The following is a 20,807-nucleotide window of genomic DNA, read 5'->3' on the forward strand; positions in this document are numbered from 1 at the left end:
TTATTCCCCCTTACATTCTTCCAGTTCCCCAAAACTTATTGGTTACCTAAATTTATCTATGCCAAAGGCCTCAAGCCTCATGCTAGCTGCTGAAGCCAATGTCTTATAGGAGCCAAGCCTGTCTATATACTGCTGAATATAATCAAGCCGAGGTAAGCTGGACCCCTGGACTACAACAGTCATGACCAAAGGAGTGAGGTGTGTAGGATGTTCCTAAGCCAGCAGGGTGGGGCAGGTTATGGCTCCCAGGGAGCTCAGGTTTCAGGAAACAGAGGGTTCATGATATGCCATGGGCGTGGCTGGGTGGTGAGGTGGCAAGCCATCTGTCGAGCAGGAAATATTCTGGGGTGCAGCCAAGGGGAGGAGCCCCAAAGGGAGGCTGTATATATGGGGCTGGGGATTCAGGGCTGGGGCAGTGTGGATGGGACAATGGCTTCACCCACAGCCACGTGCGTACTGGCCTGGGCCCTGGCACTGCTCTGCGAGGGGACCCAGGGTAAGGGAGGCAGGGGCTGTCTCAGGTCGGTGTGTGTTGGTGTGTAGTGTGGTAGAGTGTGTGGCTGTGCAGCAGTGTGCTGTGTTGTGTAGTCAAGTACATGTTGTGGAGCAGTGTGTTGTAATGGAGTGCATGTTCTGAAGTGGTGTGTTGTATAGTGGCGTAGAGTGCATGTTGTGGAGCAGTGTGTTGTTGTGTTGTGGATCAGTGTGTTGTGTAGTGTATTAGAGTGTGTGTTGTGTTGTAGTGCAGTAGAGTGCATGTTGGGAAGTGGTGTGTTGTGTTGTGGATCAGTGTGTTCTTGTGCAATAGAATGCATGTTGTGTTGTGTAGTAGAATGCATGTTGTGGAGCAGTAGTGTGGAGGAGTCTGTGTTGTGGAGCAGTGCATGGTGGGTGTAGTAGATTGTGTGGCTCTGTAGCAGAGTGTTGATGTGCAGTGTTGAACAGTGCACTGAGGAGCAGTCTGTTGTTGCATAGCTGTGTGGTGTGAAGTGTAACAGACTACATTGTGAAGCAGCATGTTGTGCAATAGAGCCATATGGTGCTGTTCAAAACAACTGTTTTGTTGTGGAGTGTAGTATCTGTGTGTTGTGTTGTGGAGCAGGCTGTTGTGTTATGTAGTAGAGTGCATGTTGTGGAGCAGTGTGTTGTGTAGTGTAATAGAGTCTGTGTTGTGGAGCAGTGTGTTGTAGTGGAGTAGATTGTGTGGCTCTGCAGCAGTGTGTTGGTGTGCAATGTAGAAGAGTGTGTGCCGAGGAACAGTCTCTCGTTGTGTAGCTGTGTGATGTAAAGTATAACAGACCATGTTGTGGAGCTGTATCGTGCTGTTCAGGAGACTATTTTGTTGTGGAGTATAATACACTGTGTGTTGTGTGTAGTTGACTAGTATCATGGCATGGGGGTTGTGGTGTAGTGGGTGCTGCGTGGCAGTGTGCATGTGTAGTGCAATATGTGCTGAGGGACGTACTGTCATTGTGTAGAGTAGCACAGTGTGTTTTGTGAAGTGGTGCGAGACATACCAGCCTGGCAGGAGGTTGGAGATGGACAGCAGGAGTCCTGGCTCCCAGACCCGCCTCCCCTCACCACTGCCAGACCCTCTCCCCTCCATGAGCCAGAAAGAGAACCCAGGAGTCCTGGCTCTCAGCCCCCCTGCTCAAACCACGAGGTCCCCTTCCCTCCCTGAGCCGTGGTTAGAACCCAGGCATCCTGACCCCCAGCCCAGGACTCTCCCTGCTAAGCTTTGAGGGGCCCCCTGGTGGCTGTCGCCCCCCCCTTTTCTGATCGCTGCCCCTTGTTTATTGCCAGGTGCGGACCCTGCCCCCTGCGTCTTCCCCTTCACCTACAAGGGCAAGGTCTACACGGAATGCACAGCCGAGGACAGTGACCGGCTCTGGTGCGCCACCACTGCCAGCTACGACCAGAACAAGGCCTTCAAGTTCTGCTCCGAGGAGGGTGAGCTCCCAAGGGTGGGAGAGGGACAGGACAGGGGGACAGCCAGGAGATGGGATGGGAGGGAAGCCAGGGGACAAAGATGGTATAGAGGCAGCCAGGGGATGGGATGGAGACAGAGGGTATCTGGGGCATCGTTCAGGGACAGGGGGCAGCCCAGGGATGGGATGGGGATGGGGGGCAGCATTGGTCAGCACAGAGAAGCATCATGTTCCCTGTTTGTGATCCCACAGTCCCGGAGCTGGCAGGTCTGGCCCATGTCCAGGTGCTTGGCCACCGTCTTCCTGCCACCTGCCCCAGCGACGTCTCCAGAGCTGGGCAGGGCAGAGCCACCCAGTTGGTTTGTCTGTCTAGCCCCATATACCCTCCTCTGTCTGTCTGTCTAGCCCAATAAACCCCTGCCCATCTGTCTGTCTGTCTATCGGTCAGACACTGGCAGGGTGGCAGCAGAATCCCCATCTCTGGTGGGCCTTACCCCCCCCCCAGGCTCCGTCCAGCCTGAGGTGAGGGGTCTGCACCCATCTGTGCTGCTCCCAGGGCACTCCATCCCCTGACAGGTCCCTATCTGTGTCTCCCCACAGCCTACGATGGGAACTCGAGCGGTCAGCCCTGCTTCTTCCCCTTTGTGTACAAGAAAAGCAGCTTCCGTGCCTGCACCAGGTTGCAGAGCCACCTACCCTGGTGCGCCACCACAGCAGACTACGACACGGACCAGCGCTGGAGCTACTGTTCTGACACAAGTATGGGGCCTTCTTGGCCAGGGGGCATGGGCAGGGGACAGGGCCACACCCAGTGTCCTCCCATGCATCCATCCCTGCTAGTGCCCTTCACTCCTGACCCGCAGCCCCTGCTAGCCCAGTCCTGGACTCACCCCCAGCTCTGCCAGTGCCCCTCACGCCCGACCCGCAGCCCCTGCTAGCCCAGCCTTGGGCTCATGCCCCACACAGCTCTGCCAGTGCCCCATAACCGAGTCCCCCATTCTCTGCACTACCCTGGGATGGTTGGGGAGAAGTGGCCAGGCTGCTGTGGGGTCAGGGAGGTGAGGGGCTTTATTTACCCGGAAACGGGCTCAACTTGTGGTGATTCTGATTACCCAGCATGCTGTCTGTCTTTTCTGTCTCCCACATCCCATCTCTCTCCCCCACCCACCTCTCCCAGTGCTTGGTGGGAACTCAGAGGAGCCCTGTATGTTCCCATTCAGCTACAAAGGCAAATTGTACACAGCTTGTACCATGGTTGACAGCAAGCGGCCCTGGTGTGCCACCACGAGGAACTATGAAGTGGACCATAAATGGAGGTACTGCGGCACGGCAGGTACGTGGGGCCAGGAGAGGTTTAAGGGGTGGGTTTGCTTTGCAGCTGGTATGTACACAGACTATGGGGGCCATAGCCTAATGGAAAGAGCCCAGGAGAGAGAATCAGTATACATGGGTTCTATTCCTCGTTTTGCCTCTGTGTCTAGGCAGCATCCAGCATGACGGGGCCCGATCTTGGTGACTGTGTGTCTGGGCAATGCTCTATTCTACTCTGGGAGTTTTTAGTGTCTCCATTACTGTGGGATCTGAACGGTCAAACAAAGTGAGTGGACATGAAGCATTCATTTGTACATAGGTCCTGTAGGAGCAAGGAACATCTCAGTGTCCATATTGAACCAGCCAAAATTTTGCCCAGTGCTGCCAATCGACACCTTGGATCTTTTTCCTAGCCTAGAAATATTTTTGAGAATTCAGCATTTTTCCCTTCTGTGATAGGAGGGGAAAAAATGAAACCTCGAAAATATTCATGAACTGAAGAGCCAAACTCTCTTTCAGTTCAGCTCAGTTAAAAAGTTTCATTTTGAAACTTTCTGTTTCCATTTCAACCTCTTTTTTCTTTTTTTTACTCTAGTTAGCTTAAATTTCTGTAACCCTTCTGCCAGTCAGAGCTGGCAGCAACCAGGGCCAGGTTCAGTATCTAGAGGTTCCTTTTCAACAATACAACACAGAACTGGCTCAAGCCCCCACTCAGTGACCTGGGACAATTACACGCCACCCCCTGGGCGCCTCTAAGAGGCAAAACTTCCCCTCTCACAAGCACAGAGTCTGAGTGGAGAAAAGAAACTTTTAATAAAAGGAGGGAAATAACCCTATGTTAATTGGGGAAAACGCCACAGACAGGGTTCATAAACATAAACCATGAGCAAAAGACCCACCCCAAGTAAGTTTAGCAGTGTCCTTTTCCCCTGAGGGTCTTAAGTCCAGCAACCAGAAGTTCCTTTAACGTGCCCATCCCTTCTCTGTACCCTACTCACTGTTGTTATCCTTGGCCAGTGCAGACCTAGAGTTCAGAAGCTCATCTGCAGAGTTCACCTCCCACCCTGGGTGGAGAGAGGGTGGATATGGAGGCACCTTACTTGTCCACTGCTCAGACACTCACTCGCCGCCCCTCTCTGTGGTGCACTCTGCACCTCTCCACCAGCTGCCCACTTGATGTTTTCAGGGTCCACCACTTAACATAGCTCTCATTGATTTGCAGTTGTTAGTGGGGGAGCCTCACTACTAGGACACATGGGTCTGTCACTTGCAGTAGAGGTACTGTCCCAAAGCAGGTCTAATACTTCAACCTAAGTATCAGTGATTTCAGCTTTGCAGCATGTAACAAGACTCTCAATTGAGTTTAAATTAACTCTGTTATTACACAGAGTAGAAAGGAAGAGTCAAGGAGTAACTGGGGCCCTTAAACACAGCCCACACCAACCCCACACAAATATCTATCCCCACCCTCACTCAGTTCACTGGGCTTCGGCACCCATGTCCCCTGCCTGGTGAGTGCCATTGAGTTGAGGGTGAGTCTCTCCATTGGGGTATGCCAGGTACAGTTCTGCTGCCCTCGGTTCAAACAAAGATAACAATGCTTTATTACTCCTGCCCCAATAACAAGGAGCCTGGAGATCCCACACCAGCCAAAAGTGACCATTTAGGCCAGCAATCCCATCTTGCTGAGCTCCTAGGCAGAGTGGGTATGTCCATGCAAGTGAGATTAGCTCCTGAAGTCTTTTTCCATAGCTCACCAACTAGATGTCCGGGTAGAGCTCATTCAGATTCTGCTTATATTTCAAAACAAAAAGGTGCTCCCAACCAGGAACTGAGGTTTTTTTTTTCCATTTCAAACATGTCAAAACGTTTCCATGCTTTTTCCCCGTCTACATTTTTTTCAAGTGGGGAAATGCATCAAAACCAGCAACATTCATTAAAAGCCCAAACACTTTCTATTCCCATGAATTGGCATTTTTTCCACTTAAAATAATCGTTTTGTTGGGAAAATTCACACCCAGTTCTCCCAGCAAATCGCCTGCCCTGCATCCTGCCTTCTGCCCTGTTTTTAACCCTTTCCTCCCTTGCCTCTTTCTCCACCAGCGGCAGGGGGAAATTCAGACAGCTCCCCTTGCGTCTTCCCTTTCATCTATAAGGGCAAGACCTACCACAACTGTACGGCAGTCGATGACAAGATGGGACGGCCCTGGTGTGCTACCACTCCCAATTACGACAAAGACCATCTCTGGCGCTTCTGCTTGAGCAAGGGTGAGTCCTGGTTGCTACCAGAGCGCTCCGTGTCAGCACAGAGGGAAAGGGTTTGTGGAGAACGTGCCGCTATGTGGAGCTCTAGCACAGGGAGTGCTGTCACCCAGTCTTGCAGGCCAAATGAGCTCGCTGGAGGGGCTGAGTGCTACAAATGGCTTCCCTTGTGCAGCCAGATTGCCTGGCACCTCCTTTATACGCGGCCATCAGAGACGAGATGCCAGACTAGATGGACCCAGGGTGATCCCATGCTCCTAGGCACAACACCATTCACTCACTGTAAAAAATTATCTTTGGCTTTCGCCCCAGCAGTGAGATGAGACACCCCTACCCCGGCTTTTCTTTTTTGCTAAGGAATGGCCATGACGGTCGCTCTCTTTGGCATTCCTGCTGTTCACTCTGATTTACTCGTTGCCTTTGCAGCCTATGGGGGGAACTCAAATGGCCAGCGCTGCATATTTCCTTTTGTCTACAAAACTGAGCTATATCACAGCTGCACAAACGCTGGAGACAAGATGGGAAATTTCTGGTGTGCCACAACCCAGAACTACAACCAGGATAAGCTGTGGAGCTACTGTCCAGATATCAGTAATGTATCCAGTCTCTCCCTATATTCCTGCTGTCACAGATGTGACTCTGGCTTTTCTCATACAGCTGAGCAAATAACTAATTTGTGGTTTGCTGGTGATTCTGAAAAATCGGGATGGGGGAGGAGCTTGTCATGGATTGCCATGAAAACGAAATTTTTGAAATTGTCATTGAATCAAAAAATCGGAGGCGAGGGGGGGGCAATCATTTCAGGTAGATCATGAAAGTTCTTTTTTTTAAAAAATTGTCATTGCATTGCAAAGTCAGAAAAATGGTTTAGAGTGTGGTACTAAAAAGAAATTTCTGAAATTTTCAGTGAGTCAAAAAATTAGAGAAACATTTGTCTCGAGTTGTCCAGAAAATGAAATATTTCACAGTTTTTAATTAATTAAAAAAACTAGGACAATGTGTTTTGGGAGGATCCCAGAAACAAGCTTGTTCAAAATTTTCTGTCATTTGTAAGATCAGGGAAAAAAACATTTTGGGTGGATCCTGGAACTGAAATTTTCTTTGATACTTTTCATGAATTAAAAAATCAGGAAACAAAATTGTTTTGGGTGGATCCCAAAAATGATTTGTTTTAAATTTTCATTGAACTGAAAATTAAGGAAAAAAAATCCCTTTGGGTTGAATGAAACATTTCATTTCAATTTTGAGCATTTTTTAAACTTTCTAAATTTTGGTTTTAATAAAATAGGAGATTTTGAAAGCAGAAGTTGTTTCAAATTGAAGAATTGACTTTTTCTGAATTTTTGGTCATTTTTCTGACATGAACAATCCCACAAAACTGACACAAATTCACAACACATTTTAGCTTCACTGAATCTGTACTTTTCGCCAAAAAAACTTCATCTGAAACATTTCATCCACCTCTGTTTACCGAGTTGTCCAGGGGCCTCCAGACCTCCTGTATGATCTCATCATATCTCTGCTGTGCCCCTGAGCCAATGAGGAGTTGTGAAACTTTGATACCAATGGGACTTGGGCAGTGGGAGTCTATCTGATTGGTGGGTGGGATAGTGGATTACAACACGCCCCTCCCAGCAGCTAAATGAGCCTCTAAGAATTCCTTCAGGAAAGATTCAAGGCCAGGGCCTAGGAGCAGCCATAGAATCAGATCCAGAACCGATAGGGTCAGTGGGTTTTGGGAAGCCAGGTCCTGCTGGTCCTCCTGGAAGATGCTTTGGCCATGATGATGTCTTCAAATCCACACTGGACACCTTTCTAGAAGATACTTGAGTAAAACCCAAGTTATTGGGTTTAACACAGAGAGAACCAGGGGAAATTCACTGGCCTGTGTTTTACAGATCAGACTAGATGATCACAATGGTCCCTTCTGGCCTTGGGATCTATGAAAGCCTGCCTGAGATTTCTTGGCTGTTGGTGATGGTGGCCGGGTCATAGTGGGATGCGGGAACCGTTATACCATAGGCAGGTGGGCGTGTTAGTGGTGTCTATAACCATCTCCCTTTGCCTCCCTAGTCCTGGGTGGGAACGCAGTAGGAAAGAGCTGTGCTTTCCCCTTCATCTATAAGAAGAAAGTGTACTACACCTGCACCAGCGACGGGGAGAGCTCAGGAAAAGTGTGGTGCAGCACCACCAGGAATTACGACACGGACAAGAAGTGGACATACTGCTCCAAGCCAGGTAGGACATGGGATGGAGGAAGCTGAGCCTTGCGGTTAAGGTATTTGGCTTACCGAGGTCTGGTTCAATTCATGGCTCTGTCATAGACTCCTTGGGTGAGTCACTTAAGAGCAGGTTGGTTGGTTTTTTGGTCCCCACCCCCAGCCCCTTAGGAAAAGCTGAGCAAGCTGAAGTTCATGGGTAGCAGCTGTTCAGCAGTTCTTAAAACCATCCCCCAAATCGCCCTAGAGCTGTGGAGCTCCTTCTATTGGCTGTTTAGATTGGCAGCACTTTGAGACAGGGACTGTCAGTCTCTGTCTGTCTGTGCAGCGCCTCGCACAACCCTGATCTTGCAGAGCCGCCAAGAGGGGGTGGCAAGTGGGGCAATTTTCCTGAGGCCCCGGGCCCCACAGGGGCCCCCAAGAGAATATAATATTCTATAGTATTGCAACTTTTTTTAATGGATAGGGCCCCCAAAATTACTTTGCTCCAGGCCCCCCGAATCCTCTGGGTGGCTCTGTGATCTTGGTGATTTTGTGTCTGGGCAGCTCCTGGCGCAATGGGGCCCCAGTCTCAGTGACTCTGTGTCTGAGCCGTGCCCAGTGCGACGGGGCCCTGATCTCAGTGACTCTGTGTCTAGGTGGCACTCAGTGCCCCAATCTCAGCAACTGTTTACCAGGGCAGCGCCCAGCAGAAGGGATCCCAGATATCACGCTAGTATCTAGAGGCCTTGACTAATGCATGTAAAAACCACAGAGGATATAACCCGAAAACACATCTGAGGGGTGGCTGTGTCTAATCACCCATGCATGTATAAACTGGCTAAACGGACTTCCCACGGACGCACAAACCACCTAACACATTTCACATACGTAACCACCACCAACAGAGACATTTTTTGCCTTTCCCTTTGGCATCTTTGGCTCGTTAGCCCCATGTTGCAGAATTGGGTAAACTGAGGCATGGAGCTGGGCTGTGCCTTGCTAAAGGTCACCCAGCAGAGCCAGGCATAGCACCCAAGTCTCTCGTTGCTCTGCCTGGCACCCTGTCACAGGGCTGCGCACTCTCCCGTAGCCCTAAGCTGCATGGGGAACTAACAAAGTGTTTGCTTCCAGTCTGATGTCGCCTGCATTTGCTATGTGCCACCTGTGATACTGGCCATGGTACTCACCTGCTGTTGGTGTGTTTGGTCTGCAGACTATGACAAGCCCTGTGTCTTCCCCTTCATCTACAAGAAGTTTAAATTCCTCACCTGCACCAACCTGGCAGAGGCCAAGGGGAAGTTCTGGTGTTCCACCACAGACAACTATGACCTGGACCATAAGTGGAGCTACTGCTCTGTCTGAGACAGGTAGGACAGGACAAAGGGATGGTCTCTGTTTATAGCATCCCCATCTGGACCAGGGGTGTGCGTGATGGGTTCAGTCACAGGTCACAGATGGGATTGTTATCTGATGTGCTGAAATTACCTCTGAGCCCATTTTCCACTGCCAGCATGGGACTTCCAGAACTCTACCTTGTTGAGCCAAACATGCTAGATGCTGCAACACAGACTTACGGTCTTGGCCACACCTGCAAAGCTGAAGACTTAACTGAAAACAGCTCAGCAGGTACTTGTCTCCAGCACCCAGACACCCAATTCCCAATGGGGATCCAAACCCCAAATAAATCCATTTTATTCTGTATAAAGCTTGGACAGGGTAAATTCATAAATTGTTCGCCCTCTATATCATTGGTAGAGAGATATGCACTGCTGTTTGCTCTCCCAGGTATTAATCACTTACTCTGGGTTTAATAATGAACAAAAATGATTTTATTAAGTATAAAAAGTAGGATTTAGGTGATTTCAAGTAATAGACAGAACAAAGTAAGTCACCAAGCAAAATAAAGCAAAAACACACAAGACTAAGCCTAATACATTACGAAACTGATTACAGGTAAATCTAATCCCTCAGAAATGTTCCAATAAGCTTCTTTCACAGACTAGACTCCTTCCTAGTCTGGGCCTAATCCTGTCCCCTGGTACAGTCCTTGTTAGTTCCAGCAGACATCTCGGGTGGTAAGCAGGAGGTTTCGTATGCCTGGCAGCCTCTTTTGTCCTCCTCCACCTCCTTTTATAGCTTTGACACAAGGCAGGAATCTTTTGTCTCTCTGGGTCCCCACTCCTCCTTCTAAATGGAAAAGTACCAGATTGAAGATGGATTTTATTATCAGGTGACATAGTCACATGTCACTGTAAGACCCCTAGTCTCCATTCCCCATGGGCTGGCCCACAGGTACACAGGAAGGCTTTCAAGTAACTCAGGCCATTTACAACTGATTGTTTCTGGAGCACCCTTAATGGCCTCCACTTAATAAGTTTACATCAGTGATACAAGTTTATATCTTATTCTCCTAACTCCAGCTCTAGAAATAATACATGCAAACAAATAGGATGAACACACTTAGTAGATGACAAGCTTTCTATTGACACCATACAAAGGGTATTTAGCATAAAGCATATTCCAGTTATGTCATATTCATAAGCATATTTCCATAAAGCATGTGGAGTGCAATGTCACAGGCAGGGCCGGCTTTAGGCCGATTAGCCCGATTCCTGGGAATCGGGCCCTGCACCTAAGAGGGCCCCGCACCTTAGGCACCTTTTAAATGTTTTTACTTACCCTGGCTGTGGTCTGCTCCGGGATCTTCCATGGCTCCTCTCCCCTGACCAAAGCACCGGCGGGAGCACGGCTGCCCCACAGCCCCGCTTTCCCAGCTGGAGCTCTGACCAGAGCGCCGCAAGCCCCGCGGCACCGCTCTCCTGGCTGGAGCTCTGGCCGGAGCACGACGAGCCCCATGGCCCTGCTCTCCTGGCTGGAGCTCCGGCCGGAGCGCGACAAGCCCCGCGGCCCCGGCTGGAGCTCCGGCCGGAGCGCGACAAGCCCCGTGCCCCCGGCTGGAGCTCCAGGCCCTTTAAATAGCCCCCAGAGCCCTGGGGTAGCAGGGGGCTCTGGGGGCTATTTAAAGGGCCAGGGCTTCAGCTGCCCCTGCCCCCCCGGTCCTTTAAATAGCCACCGGAGCCCCGTCGCCCCCATGCATTCCCCAGGGCTCCCGCGGCTATTTAAAAGGTCCGGGGCTGGGTAGAAGCAGGGGAGTCTCGGGCCCTTTAAATAGCCCCCAGAGCCCTGGGATAGTGGGGGGCTCGGGGGCTTTTTAAAGGGCCAGGGCTCCAGCTGTCTCTGCTGCACCCCCTGCCCTGCCACACCAGCCCCGCCCCCCGCTGCCTGCAACCAGCTCTGCACCCCCTGCCCACAGCCAGCCCCTGCCAAACCCCCTGACCTGTCTCCAGCCAACCCCTGCCACACACCCCTGCCCGCACCAGCCCTGCACTGCCTGCCCTGCCCTGTCTCCAGCCAACCGCTACTTCACCCCCCTGCCTGAAGCCAGCCAGTCCCATACTCGTGTCTCCAGCCCTGCCAACCCCTGCTGCACCCCCCTGTGGCCCTGCCTGAAGCCAGACCGCCCCACACTCCCCTGTCTCCAGCCAGCCCCGCACCCCTTGCCCTGCCTGCAGCCAGACCCTACCTCCAGTCAGCCCCTGCCCTGCCTCGAACCAGCCCCATGTCCACTGCTGCCCTGCAGTTCCCAGGCCAGTAACCTGCACACCTGCTTCAATGAGGGGTTCAGGAAGCAGTGGGAATCCACTCATGTGCACACCCCCAGGGAGTGGCGGGGACTCACACATGTGAAACGGCAATCATTAATAACCAATCAACAGCATATATGATGCAATGTACATAATATACAATTTTATTATTTATATAGTTATGGAAAGTAAATAATACATGGAAGAAATGGAAGGCTTTTTTTTACACTTTTTTCTTTTTAAGTCATCCCTGCCAGGGCCCCACCGAAAGTGTTCGAATTGGGCCCCGCACTTCCTAAAGCTGGCCCTGGTCACAGGGAGATCCTCCTTCTTTTGTCTGTTTACACTGAGAACTCTTCCAGGCAGGGACTGTCTGCAGCACGCAGTGCAAGGGGCCCCTGATCTCAGTGACTCTGTGTCTCGCAGCGCACAGCACAACAGGGCCCCAATCTGGTGACTCTGTGTCCCTTCATCAGTCACCATGTGCATCCATCCATTCTTCCCCATACACACCCATCCATACATTCCCATACGCATCCATCCACCCACTCATACATCCCTATCCACAGTCACCCATCCAACCATTCCCATACACATCCACCAAGTACCTAACTATGGCCTGGTCTACAGTAGCAGGGCGGTGTCTATGTAAGATACGCAACTTCAGGTATGGGACTTCTGTAGCTGAAGTCAACGTACCTTATTCTGACTTACTTCCCGTCCTCATGGCACAGGATCGACATCCGCAGCTCCCATGTCAACTCCGCTACTGCCGCTCGCTACGGTAGAGTTCCAGAGTTGACGGGGAGCGCGTTTGGTGATCAATATATCACGTCTAGATGAGATGCAATATATTGATCCCTGATAAATCGATCACTACCCGCCGATACGGCGGGTAGTCTGGACGTACCCTATGGAATCATTATTCTATGGAAACAGTATTCTTGTCAGCAAGTTAAAGAAGTATGGGCTGGATGATTGGACTATAAGGTGGATAGAAAGCTAGTTACATTGTTGGGCTCAACGGGTAGTGATCAATGACTCCATGTCTAGTTGGCAGCCGGTTTCAAGGCTTGGTCCTGGGGCTGGTTTTGTTCAATATCTTCATTAATGATCTGGAGGATGGCGTGGACTGCACTCACAGCAAGTTTGCAGATGACACTAAACTTGGAGGAGTGGTAGATACAGTGGAGGGTAAGGATCAGATACAGAGGGACCTAGACAAATTAGAGGACTGGGACAAAAGAAATCTGATGAGGTTCAACAAGGACAAGTGCAGAGTCCTGCACTTAGGATGGAAGAATCTCATTCACTGTTACAGACTACGGACCGAATGGCTAGGAAGCAGTTCTGCAGAAAAGGACCTAGGGGTTACAGTGGATGAGAAGCTGAATATGAGTCAACAGTGTGTCCTTGTTGCCAAGAAGGTTAACGGCATTTTGGGCTGTATAAGTAGGGGCATTGCCAGCAGATCGAGGTATGTGATCATTCCCCTCTATTCGATATTGGTGAGGCCTCATCTGGAGTACTGTGCCTAGTTTTGGGTCCCACACTACAAGAAGGATGTCGAAAAATTGGAACGAGTCCCACGGAGGGCAACAAAAATGATTAGGGGGCTGGAGAACATGACTTATGAGGAGAGGCAGAGGGAACTGGGATTGTTTAGTCTGTGGAAGAGAAGAATGAGGGGGGATTTGATAGCTACTTTCAACTACCTGAAAGGGGGTTCCAAAGAAGATGGATCTAGACGGTTCTTAGTGGTACCTGATGACAGAACAAGGAGTAATGGTCTCAAGTTGCAGTGGGGGAGGTTTAGGTTGGATATTAGGAAAAACTTTTTCACTAGGAATGTGGTGGAGCACTGGAATGGGTTACCTAGGGAGGTGGTGGAATCTCCTTCCCTAGAGGTTTTTAAGGTCAGGCTTGACAAAGCCCTGGCTAGGATGATGTAGTTGGGAATTGGTCCTGCTTTCAGCAGGGGGTTGGACTGGATGACCTCCTGAGGTCCCTTCCAACTAGGGCCGGCTTTAGGCTGATTTGGCCAATTCCTCCGAATTGGGCCCCGCGCCTGAGAGGGCCCCGCGCCGGCAGCGTCTCTCCTGGAAGCAAAGCTCTACGTCTCCGGGAAGCAACAGCTGTTGTTGCTAGGCAACGAGAGACGCTGGCTGGCAGAGGGCTGAGGCAGAGGCAGCCGCGTGGGTGTTGCAGGTCAGGAAGGGGGAGAAGGCACAAGGCACATGTGCTTTGCAGCCTTCCTTCCCCTCCCCTCCCCACAACACTCACCTGGAGGAGACGCCGAGGGGGCTTCTTGTCCGGTGGGAGACAGGAATCTCTGCAGGGGACCTCACTCACCTGAGCAGCTGCTGGGTTTCCAACGGTGAGTGTTTGACCCTGTGATTCCCCCTAGGTTTGTAATATTGGGTTGGTTTTGTGGTTTTCGGTGGTATTGCTGTTTCAAGGTGAGTTTGTGCCTGCCTGTATCTGTTTTGAAACTAAAGTTGGGAACATGTAATCCAGGAAAAAAGCCCCGAGCCGGTACTTAGTGCTGTGAATTCCAGGTGAGAGAGAGAGGGAGGTTTGGAGGAGGAAATCAAATACATCAAGAGGGGAGAATGAGAAAGGTCTGCAACATTGCAAGCTGAGACTTTTATCTCTTCCCCCCTGCAGAAGGGGAAACTGAGGCACGGAGTGATCTGATTCCCCTTTCCAAATTATTTTGCAAAGGAAGGGGACTAGGGCTCCTGTCCAAACCAGTTCCCTTCCCATCAACTCTGCTTTCCCTGCTGCAAGACCACTGTAGGGGTTGAATATTTCCGTTAAACTATGGCTCCTACATTTGCCCTGCAACAATAAAATAGACCGGCTTTGGGGGGGGGGGAATAGCCCCCCCCCCAAGCTGTGTGGATATTAAGGTTTTTGGAGGGGGGCATGATAATATTTCAGATCAATCAAATGCCCAGCTCAGCTTTCTAGCCATCCAGCAGCTCTAGGGCAGGGAAGGAAGGTGCTATTAGTGCAAAGTGGTTGCAAAACAGGGGTGAATTTAGTGGGAGAGTGAGGGAGTCCGGTTGAAATCCCGCCCGATGCAGCCACACAGAATCACTGCCCGCGCTAGGAGAGGCCAGGAGTGGAAGCAGGTGGCCTGGGGGTGGGGAGACATTTGCCCTCAGTCCTGGGCTCTGGGATGGACTAGGCTGGGTGGCAGCAAAGAATCCTGTGGCACCTTATAGACTAACAGATGTTTTGGAGCATGAGCTTTCGTGGGTGAATACCCACTTCGTCGGATGCATGTAGTGGAAATTTCCACTCCATGCATCCGACGAAGTGGGTATTCACCCACGAAAGCTCATGCTCCAAAACGTCCGTTAGTCTATAAGGTGCCACAGGATTCTTTGCTGCTTTTACAGATTCAGACTAACACGGCTACCCCTCTGATACTAGGCTGGGTGGTGTGTTCTGTCTAGTCTTCCAGCTCTCGCTGGGGTTTGTGGTTTTCATCTGGCTTCACCGAAAAGAACAAACAAGCCCAGTAGAAAAGGGGGGTGAGAGAGGAGGGAAAGGGTATGTAAGGGGTTTAAGTGACCCATCAGCGAAAGAGTAAAACCAGAGTTTGACTGGGTTTCCCCCCAGCCACCACTCCTGCAAACACTGGGGAAGGGGCAGTTCCATTCCCCACCGAGGCTATGGTGAGGGGTCGCAGGGGAGGAAGGAAGCCACATGGCAGTCCCTTCTCCCCAGCACCCTCCTCCAGCCCCCAAACTGTGTCCCAAAGCCTGCACCCACCCCTCTGCACTCCCTCCCAGAGCCTGCACCCCTCCACCCTTCCTGCACCCGACCCCGTGCCCCAGCCCGGAGCCTGCACCCAGCACCCAGACTCTGTCCCACTCAGCCCTGGGCAAAGCTCTCCTTCGTCTGGCTCCCAGCCCCTCTCCAAGGGTTGCAGCTGTCTGGAGATGCTGCCTTCCACACCTTCCTCATTCACACCTCATTCATTCAATAGGGCAATTGATTACAAAGTGGAGGGATGATCTTATTCTGCTTCTAGCAAAAAGACATTTTTCTTTTACCTTAATTAAACTACCTTAGGGGCCCACTATAACATATTACCAAGGTTCAATACAAAGTCATGTAAAAGTTATACAAAAATGCATAATGCAGAGATTTATCTACAACTGCATTGATTGACTGCTGTGTGCGGTAATATAGTGACCCCTGGGTCTTTGAATGAGGCTATATATTCGGGGGCGGACGCAGCGGCAAGTCGGAGGCAAGGGGAGGGGCAAGCGGCGAGTGTGCAAAGAGGCTAGCAGTGAGCCAGCAGGGGTTCTAGGGGTAGGCATGTGAGTTTCTGGCAGGGGAGGGAGAAGGTGAAAGGAGGCGAATGGTGGGTGGGAGACTGACTAGGAAGGACGCAGCAAGTCAGCGAGGGACTAAGGGGTGAAAAGGGGTGTGATGGTGGGGCCGAGTGGGGAGCGGGCGGGTCCTATTTTACTGCTGTGATCTGGTCACCCTGTGTGTGTCAGGTTTCAGAGTAGCAGCTGTGTTAGTCTGTATCCGCAAAAAGAACAGGAGTAATTGTGGCACCTTAGAGACTAACAAATTTATTTCAGCATAAGGTTTCGTGGGCTACAGCCCACTTCATCGGATGCATAGAATGGAATACATTCTGTGTGTTCCATTCTATGCATCCGAAGAAGTGGGCTGTAGCCCACGAAAGCTTATGCTGAAACAAATTTGTTAGTCTCTAAGGTGCCACGATTACTCCTGTTCTTTTTGCCTATGTGTGCCGTTTCTCCTCCCCAACCCCCTAAACCTTCCTCTTTGGCCCACAGCTGTTTCGACGGGGTGGTGCTGAGGAAGGAGGGTTTGTTTCCACGGGGCCTGGCAGCGCTGAGGGGAAGGAGGGGGCAATTTTATATAAATAAGGAAATATTTTATAAATTTTAATAAAATAAACATTGAAGAAAATCAGTTATACAACTATCAAAACATATATTATTTTCCTAATATGAAAGTGAAAATCTATAATTAATATTCTTTTAGAATGTGGTGACTTCTATCAATGTGGGCAAGAGATCAAGCGATATTGGTAGAAAGTACCCAAGTGGGAGTAAGAAAAGAGCCATATACAAGGCAAAGGCAATTGAAAGACAGAAGCAAAAGGGTGCTTTAAGCAAGTATTTTAGCAGACCTGATTCTACTATTGAGCCAGGAGAGCTCAGTGAAGATGCAGTTATGGTTGAAAATTCTCCAGTACAATATACAACACAGACAGAGAACGACAGCAGCGACGAAGAACCTGAAGAGCCAAATCAGTCTGAGGCCTGGTCCACACTACGCTGTTAAACCGATTTTAACAGCGTTAAATCAATTTAACGCTGCACCCGTCCACACTACACTGCTCTTTATATCAATTTAAAGGGCTCTTTAAATCGATTTCTGTACTCCTACAAAACAAGAGGAGTAACGCTAAAATCGATATTACTATATCGGCTTAGGGTTAGTGTGGACGCAAATCGATGTTACTGGCCTCATTATTTTACAGTAGCTACCCACAGTGCACCGCTCCAGAAATCGACGCTAGCCTCTGACCATGGACGCACACCACCGAATTAATGTGCCTAGTGTGGACGCGCACAATCGACTTTATAATATCTGTTTTATAAAATTGGTTTAAGCTAATTCGAATTTATCCTGTAGTATAGATGTAGCCTGAAGAAGACACTCAAGACAGTTACGATGAAGAGAAGACTACAAAAAGGATTGTATCTGACGCTGAAGGTACTGAGGGTCAAGAATGCTTTTCTGATAATAAAGATGTGAGTGGTTTAGATCCAGAGCAGAAAGGCCACTTCAACTCTGCTGACCAGATAGAAATATCTGATGATCCTGCAACTTGGCCAGAATACATTAGCCAGCGTATCAGGGAGTATTTAGTAAAACAAGAGCCACCTAAAATTATTGTAGAAGATTTCCCTAAAAATAAGATTGGGAAACACTTTTCAAAGTTTCACTGCAAAAGGAAACTTTCAAATGGTGAAATTGTACCTCATCCATGGGTGATATACTCAGTGTCAGCCGACAAGATCTTTTGTTATTACTGTAAGATTTTGTGCAAGAATGTGACAAGTTCATTAGCATCTAATGGTTTTAATGACTGGTCTAATATTCATACAAGATTGGCTGAGCACATAAACTCAAAAGGACATTTACAAGCTATGCTTAGTTGCTGCAACCTTCAGCAAAGGTTATCTGCTGAAAAAATCATTGACTCAATACAACAAAAACTTATTGACCAAGAAGCATAACGCTGGTATCAAGTTTTTGAGAGACTAGTTGCTGTCGTTCAGTTGCTAGCAGAACGAAACTTATCATTTCGTGGGTCTGATGAATGGCTGGGAACATCATTTTCTTGGAGTTATTGAATTACTCAGAAAGTTTGACCCAGTGATGCAGGAACATTTACGAAGAATCAAGAACAAAGAAATACATGACCATTACTTAGGAAAAAACATTCAAAATGAATTAGTATTGTAGGGAATGCTGTTAAACATGAAATAATAGCTCGAATTAAGGCTGCTAAATATTTTACTATTATACTCAACTGCACTTCTGACATTAGTCACCAAGAACAAATGTCATTGACAATTAGATATGTGGCTGATGGTGTATCACCAAATATTCCAGCAGGAGTATATGAACATTTCATTAAGTTCATAGTAGTAGAAAGCAGCACAGGTGAATATTTGTACAATACCCTTTTAAGTGAACTCAAAGACCTGGGATTGGATGTTGCAAATATCCGTGGGCAGGGCTATGACAACGGTGCAAATATGAAGGGAAACATCAGGTGTACAAGCACGACTTTTGCAAACAAACCCAAGAGCTTTTTTTACTCCATGTGCATGTCACAACTATAATCTCATTTTGGGAGACATGGCCAAAACATGTCCAGATGCGATGAGTTTCTTTGGAGTCTTGCAGCGTATTTATATCCTTTTTTCTGCATCTACTATTTTTAGAAAACATGTTGCTGGCCTTTCGGTAAAGCCTCTGTGCAAAACACGATGGGAATGTAGAATGCAAAGCGTCAAAGCTCTGCGGTACCAAGCAGGGGAGTTTTAAGATGCACTCGTAGAGGTAGCAGAAACAACTGATGATGCTCAAGCAAAAAAAGAAGCTGAATCGCTGGCTATTCAAATAAAAGATTGTAAGTTTTTGGTTTCGCTAGTTTTCTGGCATGATTTACTTTTTCAAGCGAATTTTGTGAGCAAAGAGCTGCAGAGTGATACAATGGATATTTCTGCAGGAATTTCTTCATTTGAAAAGCTTTGTAACTGGCTAAAAACGTACAGAGAGAAGGGTTTTCAAGAAGTGTTAACTGGTGCCAATGACCTTGCCAAAGATCTAGATGTGACTCCAGTATTCCAGACTAAACGTTTGCGCAAACGAAAAAAATAATTTGAGTACGAGTCTGCAGATGAGCCTTTTTTTGATCCGAAAGAAGCTTACAGAGTGCAATGCTTCAATGAAGTGTTAGACAAAGCTTTACAGTCACTTGAACCAAGGTTTGAACAGTTACAAAAGCATGAGAGTTTATTTGGATTTTTATGCAAATTCAAAAATCTTCCCAAGAACACCATATGAAAATCGCCCGCAGATCTGGAACTTGCATTGACAGATGTGAAACTAGTGCAGGAAAACAAACAAGTTTCAACTGTAAAATCAGATGACATAAATGGCTACATGCTTTGTGAAGAACTGGAAGCATTAAAGCCAATTCTTTCAACTGATTGTAGAACCCCCCTAAAAATCCTTCAACTTCTTGCATGTAATAACCGATCAACAGCATTCCCAAATTTATTTAGAGCAATTTGAATCTTCCTGACTATTCTGGTAACTATAGCCTCAGGAGAGAGGAGTTTCTCAAAGCTAAATCTAATTAAAACATATCTGCGATCAACAGTGCAGGAAGACCGATTAAACAATTTGGCAATCATATCTATTGAATGTGAAGTAATGAAGAGCTTAGAGTTAGGCAATATACTGAAAGATTTTGTCAAACAAAAAGCAAGGAAGATAAAGTTTTAAAAACATATGGGTGAGTTGTACAATAAAGTTCCTCTTAATGAACCTGATATTTATAATATATGATGTAATATATGTATATATAATTGTTATTATTTATATGATCGTGGAAAGTGAATAATACATGGAAGAAATGAAAGGTGTTTTTTTTAAGTGTTTTTTTTTTTCATCCCTGCCGAGTCACCGTCGAAACTGTTCAAATTGGGCCCCGCACTTCCTAAAGCTGGCCTTGCTTCCAACCTTGATATTCTATGATTCTATGATTCTATGTAGGGCTGGAAGGGACCTGAAGCGCCCAGCCCCACCCTACCCCATGCTGAGGCAGGACCAAATATATCTAAAACATCCCTGACAGGTGTTTGTCCAACCTCCAATAACAGGGATGCCACAACCTCCCCTAGGTAACCTGCTCCAGAGCCGAATTATCCGTAGAGCTAGCAAGTTTTTCCTAGTATCTAACCTAAATCTCCCTAGCTGCAAACTCAGCTAATTCCTCCTTGCCTGTCCCTCAGTGGCCATGGAAAACAATTGTTCTCCATCCTCTTTCTAGTAACCTTTTCCATATTTGAAGATTGTTATCAGGTTCCCCCCTCAGCCTTCTCTTCTCAAGACTCAACCTGCCCAAGTTTTTCAGTCTCCCCTCCTAGGTCAGGTTTTCTAAACCTGTGATCATTTTAGTTGCTCTTCTCTGGACTCTCTGCAATTTGCCCACATCTTTCTTAAAGTGCAGTACCCGAAACTGGACACTGTCCTCCAGCTCAGACCTCACCAATGCCAACTACAGCAGGACAATGACCTCCCATGTCTAACATATGATGCTCCCATTAATACACCTCAGAATGTTATTTGCCTTTTTCACAACCTTACCATGATGTCAACTCATATTCAATTTATGATCCACCCTAACCCCTAGGTCCTTTTCTGCCATCCTGCTGCCTAGCTAGTGAAGTGGTGCTGAAGGTCTGTACTTCTGTCCTTTTCAGGTGACAGCTCCAGAGCTGGGAGGAAACAGAACGATGACATTCGATATTAAATGAAAGGAATGAGCCCCGCTCTGGACACCTCTGCTCTCCCAACAGAGATCGCTTCTGATCAACAGATGCCAGTGACATAATTACCCTTGAATCCAAATCCAAATGTGCTCATTTGTCTAGTTGATTTTAGTAAATTCAAATAAAGCATCTTTTGAAATAAGATCTGCAATTTCTGTATCCAGGCAAAAGGCAATAAATGACCTGTCCATTTCCCTGGGGTGAGGATGACAGTGTGATGGCTTTTGCTTCTGATGCATATTGGGCATTTCCAAATGAACATGGCTTTTTGGAAGGGTTATAAATCCTCATGCTTCAAGGTTGAAGACAATCACTCTTAGT

General features: G+C 48.3%; 1 protein-coding gene across 1 annotated transcript; it reads left to right on the top strand.

The window, feature by feature from the left end:
• Window positions 1-429: 429 nt before the first annotated feature.
• Window positions 430-20,526, top strand: LOC115641517 (epididymal sperm-binding protein 1-like). Its single transcript, XM_030544722.1, has 9 exons — window positions 430-496; window positions 1,804-1,950; window positions 2,529-2,687; window positions 3,106-3,261; window positions 5,343-5,507; window positions 5,928-6,092; window positions 7,575-7,739; window positions 8,916-9,069; window positions 20,418-20,526. The coding sequence occupies exons 1-8, from the start codon at window positions 430-432 to the stop codon at window positions 9,062-9,064; spliced, it is 1,173 nt and encodes a 390-aa protein (XP_030400582.1). The 3' UTR covers window positions 9,065-9,069; window positions 20,418-20,526.
• Window positions 20,527-20,807: the final 281 nt, after the last annotated feature.

The sequence above is a fragment of the Gopherus evgoodei genome, unplaced genomic scaffold (genome assembly GCF_007399415.2).
Source record: "Gopherus evgoodei ecotype Sinaloan lineage unplaced genomic scaffold, rGopEvg1_v1.p scaffold_35_arrow_ctg1, whole genome shotgun sequence".
NCBI classification, from domain to species: domain Eukaryota; kingdom Metazoa; phylum Chordata; order Testudines; family Testudinidae; genus Gopherus; species Gopherus evgoodei.

Coding starts and splice junctions, on each gene's coding strand:
- LOC115641517 (XM_030544722.1), top strand. CDS start 430: ATGGCTTCACCCACAGCCACGTGCGTACTGGCCTGGGCCCTGGCACTG. Junction 497..1,803: donor GCTCTGCGAGGGGACCCAGG/GTAAGGGAGGCA, acceptor GTTTATTGCCAG/GTGCGGACCCTGCCCCCTGC. Junction 6,093..7,574: donor GAGCTACTGTCCAGATATCA/GTAATGTATCCA, acceptor TTGCCTCCCTAG/TCCTGGGTGGGAACGCAGTA.